Here is a 7,509-nt window from a genome sequence, read left to right on the forward strand (position 1 = left end):
ACCACACCAGGGGGTAGAGGGGGGAGGCTTTCTCTCCCCAGAGCACCCTTTGCCCATCTGGAAGATGGGAAGAAGGTGGGGCTGATGAAAGGTCCAGCCCCACCTGACCCTCCAACCCCTCAGACCAATCAGACTCATCCCCACCCCTCCCTCCCACTCCTCCCACCAGCCCAGCCCACGTGGTGGCCCTGCCCCTGTTGGCGGGAATGGATTCGACTCTGGGTTCCGGCCAAGGGCAGAGTCAGGAACCTGCCCTGGGAGGGCAAATGCTGAGTGGGAAGCTCTGATTTGATTGGAATCTTATTCCTGGGTCTGTGGCCTCGGGCAGGAAGCCAATCAAAGCTGCGGCCTCTGCTGGGGCACAGGAGGGAAAGGCTGGGCAAAGGGACCCTAACAGTAGATGCCGAGGGGCCACCCCTCCCGGCCTCGGTTCCCGGGTCAGCGGCCCGGCCCTGCATCCACTCCTCTGCAAGCCAAGGAAGCCCGAGGCACTTGCGGCCTCCAAACCGTTTATTGGTCCCGCCTCGGAGGTGGGGTCGCTGGGGGGGGGGAGGGCGGGGCGGACACAAGGCTGCGGGGAGCGGGGCCTGACGCATGCGGGTCCGGCGGGCGTGGCGCTCAGGCGAAAGTGGAGCCGTTCCAGCCCACGTTGGCCGCGTTCATGTCGTAGTAGTTGATGTAGATCCTGCGGGGCGTGGAGGCGGGGCTCAGCGGGCAGCGTCCTGGCCGGCGCGGGCCCGCGCGCCCCCCCCGCCCCTCCCGCCGGGGCGCCCCCGCCCCCCCGCGCCCCCCGCCGCCCCGCGCACCTATCCGGGCTGACGCGCAGGCGCTCGGCCAGGAGGCCGCACAGCAGCTTGCTGTAGGCGCGGTTCTGCGCGCCTCCGATCTTGCCGATGCTGTGCAGGCTGCAGAGCGCGCACGGCTCGCTGGAGCCGCCGAAGGCCATGAGCTGGTCCGGGACCACGTGCACCGCGATGTACTGCGGGGACACGGGGTGCGGTCAGGCGGCCCGGGCAGCTCGCCGGGCCTTCCCCGCCCAGGGCCTCAGCCCGGGTCGCCTCCCCGCCCCCCAGCCCGGACCCCCTCGTCCGCCCGGCAGCCCCCCGTGCTCCCTCCCGCAGACCTGCGCCGGCTTGCCGGTGGCCTGCGCCAGCTGCTGAGTGAGCTCGGAAAGGAGCCCGTCCGGCACGGAGGCGCGGGGGACGTTGGTGTTCACCACGAACATCGGCATCCTGGCGGACGAACGGCGGGGACCCGGCCCGGGAACCGACGGACGCGCGCGCGGCTGCAGCCCGGGAACCTGCGCTACGTGACCGCCGCGCCGTGCCGCCCCCTTGCGCGCAGCGGCCCCGCCTCCCGTGACGCCGCCGCCGGCGAAGGCCCCGCCCCCGCGCGACCTCCAGCCCCGCCCGGTGACGTCACCGCCCGTCGAGGCCCCGCCCCGCCCCGCGCGCCCGCGGCTGCCTCCCGCTGGTGACGTCAGCGCCCGCGGCTTCTTCGCCTTCTTGGCGGGATCTGCGTTTCTTTAGTTTCTTTGTTAGTCCTTTGTTTGGTCACTGATGTTCAGGGACGTGTGTGTGCCAGGCATTGGGGGTACAGCGGTCCCCTGGGCACGTGACCCCTTACCCCCCAGGAGTCCAGAGCTGGGAAAGCGGGTGAAGTTGCAGCCCGTTCCGCCGCACGCCTGGAAGCTTCGCATGTCCGGGGCTGCGTGGCCCCCAAGGCTACGGTCCTAGGTGTGTGAGTGTGAGAGAGAGATGGGGCGAGGGCGTCGTGATGCAGGTAGAAGGGGGGCAGGCACGGCAGAGCCGGAGTCCCCATCCAGGTGCCCTCCCTGCACCCTTGCTCTTTAAGGTGAGTGAAGGTGCTAGGAGACCCCAAGGGGAGGGGCAGGGACTAAGAGGTGACGCTCAGACAGTGCTCCATAGGCTAGAGGCGGTCAGCAGCTGTATCTTGAAGCCACCCCCAAGTTCCTAATCCCCTGAGCAACTCTTCTGCAGGTCCAGGAACTTTAGTCTTCAAGGAAGCCCCGCCCTAGTAACATCCTGTAGGGATGCCCTTTCTGAGAGCCCTCAGAGAATTCTTTGTCTCTTCCACTAATGGTTAGCTCAGGGGGCATCTGGTGGGTGGCAAGCATACAAGAGACGTGGACTAAATACTGGGTGAATGAAGATAGCCGTGACATGACAGGAAGAGGACAGAGCAGTGGCTGGATTGGGGCCCTGGCCGCACCTGCAGGCCTTGCCATCACTGGGCAGAAGGGCTTGTGGCTAAGAGGCCACCCACTCCCACTCTGAGGAGCCCCGCTGGTCAGGCTGCTGCTGTGCTGGGGGACGGATCTCTCTTAGGTGCTGGAAGGGGTCCATTGGGTTTGGCTGAGTCCTCAGAGCTCTCCTTGGCATTTGGCAGGTGCTATCTGGTTAAGGTGGCACAGCACACACTGGCCTTGACGATGGCCATGTGATACAGCAAGGACACTGGTGCCTGTGGGACCAGCCAGCATCCAATCAAGTAGGTCCCATGGCCTGGTTGTGCAAATAGCCTGCAAGTGTTTGTTCCTCCAGCTGGGACCCAGGCTTCATCCTTCCTCACTCTCATACCTTGCGCCCAGGGCTCTTACCACAGATGGACTGATGCACTCCACGTCTCTAGCGCTGGGCCCTCCTCAGAGCTCAGTAGCTAATTCGGCACTTCCTGCTCCCTGTGTCCAAATCCAAGTGCGTGACTTTTCCTCCCGCACCTGTTGGCCTGCCAGTGAAATGGGTTTCCCTCCACTGTCACCGTCCTCCTCCTCTGCTCCCACCCCACAATCCTAGCACCCCCCCCACACACCTTAGTTTAAGTTAGCTGGCTTCACCTTTGGCCTGGCCCTGGTGGGCTGCTCTTCCTAGGGGAGGAGTCTATTTCCCTGCCCCCTGGCAGCCGATCTGGCCATATGATTTGCCTTGCCCAGTGAAATAAGAACAGAAGTGGCAGGAGTGACTCCAGGCAGAAGATTCAAGAGCCAGGACCTGGTTCTTTGAGATGGTGGAAGCGTGACAAGATGGATTCGCACCAGCAAACGCTGGCGATGTCCCCGTAGGTGAGCCACTGCCTTTCAGGTTGTTACTGTAGCATAGAGCAGTCTTCCCTGATCCGGGCAGCCTCTGCGCTATTTACCATTTGCTCTGACCCTTCCCCATAGCATTCAGTGCCATCTTTCTAGAAAGGCACCTGAGGAGGTGATATCATTCCCCATCCCACCCCTTACTAGCTTGGACACTAGACTAACCTGAGACTCCCGTTTCCCTACGTGTAATTTGAGGATGCTAGTAGTGTCCACCTTACAGAGAAGTATTCTGAGGACTGAGTGGCCTAAATACTGGTAATTGTCCCCGCTGATACTAGAGGTAGTGCTGTCACGATGCCCTGGGTAAGCTGGTCCCCGCCCCACATCTTGCACCATCCTCCTGAGTCTGCGTGCTGTCTTTCAGTACCATGCTCCTAGCTCTTGGCTCCCAGGTTGGTCCTAAAATGTGGTATGCATTCACTTCCCTTCATCTGCCTCAGTTCCTCAGGAAAGTCCCAGAGCTGCTGGCTGTCGTGTGGTCCTATAATATGCCCACCACCTCTCCTGTCCTTCGAGGCTATAACCACATTTCTGTTTGTGAGTTAGTGTTTTCTCGCTAGGTGGTAGGCTCCATGAGAGAGGTGACTGTCTCTTTTTGGCTCTTGCTGTGTGCTCACCTTCTGACTTGTTACCTCAGTGGTAAGCAGAGGGCCTCCAAAGATGTCCCCGCTCCAATCCCTGGAATATGTGAATATGTTACGTTACGTGACAAAAGGCACTACACGGGTGTAATTAAGAATTACAGACCTTAAGATAGGGGGATCATCATGGATTATCTGGGTGGTCCCAGTGTAATCACACAAGCCCTTAAAAGGAGAGAATTTTCTCCACTAGACTCGGTGAGATGCGGCAGAAGGAAAAGTCAGACTTGAAGCAGGAGGAGGACTCAATGTGCCATCATTACTGGCTCTGAAGATAAAGGGGGCCAGGAGCCTCAGTCGTACAACCACAAGGAACTGAATTCTGCTAACAACCTTAATGAACTTGGAGGTGGGTTCTTCCCTAGTTGACTTAGAGACGCTTTGACTTTGGCTGTACAAGAGCCTAAGCGGAAGACTCAGTCGCTTGGTGCTGGACTTCTGACCCAAAGAAACTGTGAGATAATAAATCGGTTTTGTTTTAAGCTGCTAAATTTGTGGTAATTTGTTCTAGGAGCAAGAGAAAGGTAATACACTTGGCTTCAATAGGGGCTCGATAATTCTGTGCTGAACAGCCAGATACATGCCCCGGGAGGTGTTGGCAGGCATGGTGGCTGACTTGTCTGGGAGCTTCACCCCATTCGTTCTCACTGTAGGAATCTCCATTCTGTCTGATTAGAACATTCGCTGCCCCTGGCAACCAGGTATGGCCACAGGAACTCACACAATGTATGGGGTTTGTGGGGAGGCAGCTGCCTTGTTGATGGAGGCACAACCCTGCCTCCTTCCTCCTGCCCCCGCCCTGGAATTTGGACATGACCCTCAGTTGTGCAGCAACTGTCAGGCAGCCATGAGCTGGAAAAACCCAAGCCAAGGAGCTGGGAGTGGCAGCCCAGAGGAGCCCAGGGCTCTAACAGCTCTGCCCAGCCCCTTCGGCTGACTTCCAGTTACAATAGAACAAGCAGCTCCTCGTTCAAAGCACAGCATGTCAGGATCTGTGTCATCCGCGGTCCCAGTGCAAGTCGTGGCTGCTCTAGAGGACTTCCTGAGTGTCACGTCCGGTGGCACGGCAGGCGTTCTTACCACAAGCATCCTTGCTGCAAGTATTTTTGTGGCAAATATTTTTGCCACATAACTGTCTATAAGGCAGTGTTGCCATAGAAGATAAAATCAAGTGGCGCCTGGGTGGCTCAGTGGTTAAGCATCTGCCTTTGGCTCAGGGCCTGATCCCAGGGTCCTGGGATCGAGTCCCACATCAGGCTCCCCGCAGGGCGCATGCTTCTCCTTCTGCCTAGGTCTCTGTCTCCCTCTCTGTGTGTGTTTCTCACGAATAAATAGAATTTTTTTTTTAAAAAGGATAAAATCAAGAAGGAGAATTTAATAAAAAGGACACAATGAAACATGAAAAACAAAATTACCCAAACTGAGAAAAAATATTTGAATACATTTGAAACGTGTGGATTCTGTGCAAATAACTTGATTTTATTTTGTGGACTGTACCTATGCACTTGTTTTCAAAATCTAGTATTATGCATTTTGGGGGTCTTTTTTTGGGGGGGGGTCTTTTTAAATTCATCTTGTATCACCTTTCTTTCCTTTTTTTTTTTTTTGCTATTAAGAGAGGTATCTGTTCCCAAAGACTAGGATACATATATTTTTTAAAGATTTATTTGAGAGACAAAATGGGAGGGGGGTTGGCAGCAGAGGGAGAGGGAGAAGGAGAGAATCTCAAGCTGACTCTGCACTGAGCACAGAGCCCAATGCAGGGCCCAATCTCACGACCCTCAGATCACAACCTGAGCCGAAACCAAGAGTTGGATGCTCAACTGACTGTGCCACCCAGGTGTCCCTAGGATGCATCCTTGTAACTGAGCTTTGTATTACATTGTGAAAGCTTTTTTTTTTTTTTTTTTAATATTTATTCATGAGAGAGAGAGAGGCAGAGACACAGGCAGAGGGAGAAGGCGGCTCCATGCAGGGAGCCCGATGTGGGACTCGATCCTGGGTCTCCAGGTTCACATCCTGGGCTGAAGGCGGCGCTAAACTGCTGGGCCACCGGGGCTGCCCATGAAAGCTTCTTTTAAAACTTTTCATTTTAATTTCAGTGTAGCTAGCATAAATGTTTATTAGTTTCAAGTGTACAATAGAACGTTTTGACACTTCCATACAATATGCCTTGCTCATCCCAAGTGCGCTCCTTAATCCCTATCCCCTATCTCACCCATCCCCCACCCACCTCCCGTACTGGTAACCATCAGTTTGTTCTCTATAGTTAGGACTCTGTTTCTTGGTTTCTCTCTTTTTCCCCTCCATTCACTCATTTGTTTCTTAAATTCCACATATGAGTGAAATCCTATGGTATTTGTCTTTCTCTGACTTATTTACTTTAGCACAATACCCTCTAGGTCCATCCACATTGTTGCAAATAGCAAGATTTCATTCTTTCTGATGGCTGAGTGATATTCTGTTGTATACGTCCACCACATCTTCTTTATCCATTCATCCGTTGATGGACTTGGGCTGCTTCTACAATTTGGCTATTGTAGATAATGCTGCTATAAACGTAGGGGTGCATGTATCCCTTTGAATTAGTGTTTTTGTATTTTTGGGGTAAATACCCAGTAGTGTGATTAATGGGATCGTAGGGTAGTTCTATTTTTATTTTATCTTAGTTTAGTTTTGTTTTGTTTTACATCATGAAAGGTCCTACACTGTTGTTTGTTCTTGGCATATTGTCACCTATCCATTGATAGATGCTCTGTAGTTCTGTGGGAAATGTTGGTTCAATAACCCTGCACCACTGTATAGACCATTATGAGGGCTAGGATTTATATAATACACAAATGGGACACCTGGGTGGCTCAGCAGTTGAGCATCTGCCTTCGGCTCAGGGTGTGATCCTGGAGTCCCAGGATCGAGTCCCACATCGGGTTTCCTGCAGGGAGCCTGCTTCTCTCTCTCCCTATGTCTCTGCCTCTCTGTGTGTGTGTCTTTCATGCATAAATCTTTTTTTTAAGATTTATTTATTTATGCATGATAGACATAGAGAGAGAGAGAGAGAGAGAGGCAGAGACACAGGAGGAAAGAGAAGCAGGCCCCATGCCGGGAGCCTGACGTGGAACTCGATCCCGGGACTCCAGGATCGCGCCCTGGGCCAAAGGCAGGCGCTAAGCCACTGAGTCACCCAGGGATCCCCAAATAAATAAAATCTTTAAAAAATATATACAAATGGGAGTACTGTGTCGATGGAGAATTGAACCTAAACTGTCAACCAGTTGATGAAACCAAAGAACTCAACCAGTTATTTATTTTTTTTATCTTTTATGGCAAAACTGTCTCACAGCCAATTGGTTATACAGCAAAACACTTGTAGCAAAGATGCTTATAGGAGAACCACCTAGAACTGTCCAGTGGGAAAGCGCTGCTGGACACAGAGGTGGGAAGGAAGGAAACCTCCCAATGGAGGGAAAAGCCAGCTGGATAAGGGGGACTATGGCTCACAGGAGCACCCAGCAGACCCTGAAAGCCAGGGACATCTTTGTGGACAGGATCCGAGTTACCCAAGCTGGAAGGAGGGTATGGGAGCAGAGAGGCCTGCTGGCATCCCACTGCGGGGCTACCTGCTTGTCCCCTTGAGGCCTCTCCCCCACTGGCAGCCCGTGTCCATGGGCAGTCCGCCCTTGTACTGGCTCCCACCAGCTGGGTCTCCCTCGGCACCCCTCCCCAGGCCACACAAGCCTTGACACCCCTATAGCAAAAACT

At 54.5% G+C, this 7,509-nt stretch overlaps 1 protein-coding gene and 1 long non-coding RNA gene across 2 annotated transcripts; one reads left to right on the forward strand and one right to left on the reverse strand.

Moving 5' to 3' along the window:
• Positions 1–478: 478 nt before the first annotated feature.
• MIF (macrophage migration inhibitory factor) lies at positions 479–1,367 on the reverse strand. Its single transcript, XM_025474736.3, has 3 exons — positions 1,124–1,367; positions 807–979; positions 479–685 (listed from the first exon to the last, which is right to left on the reverse strand). The coding sequence occupies exons 1-3, from the start codon at positions 1,229–1,231 to the stop codon at positions 619–621; spliced, it is 348 nt and encodes a 115-aa protein (XP_025330521.1). The 5' UTR covers positions 1,232–1,367; the 3' UTR covers positions 479–618.
• A 493-nt stretch (positions 1,368–1,860) lies between these two features.
• LOC125753716 (uncharacterized) lies at positions 1,861–4,232 on the forward strand. The gene is made up of 2 exons (XR_007406158.1): positions 1,861–3,082; positions 3,944–4,232. It is a non-coding gene; the product is annotated as an uncharacterized LOC125753716 (long non-coding RNA).
• Positions 4,233–7,509: the final 3,277 nt, after the last annotated feature.

Source organism: Canis lupus, chromosome 26, assembly GCF_003254725.2.
Source record: "Canis lupus dingo isolate Sandy chromosome 26, ASM325472v2, whole genome shotgun sequence".
In the NCBI taxonomy this organism is placed as follows: Eukaryota; Metazoa; Chordata; class Mammalia; order Carnivora; family Canidae; genus Canis; species Canis lupus.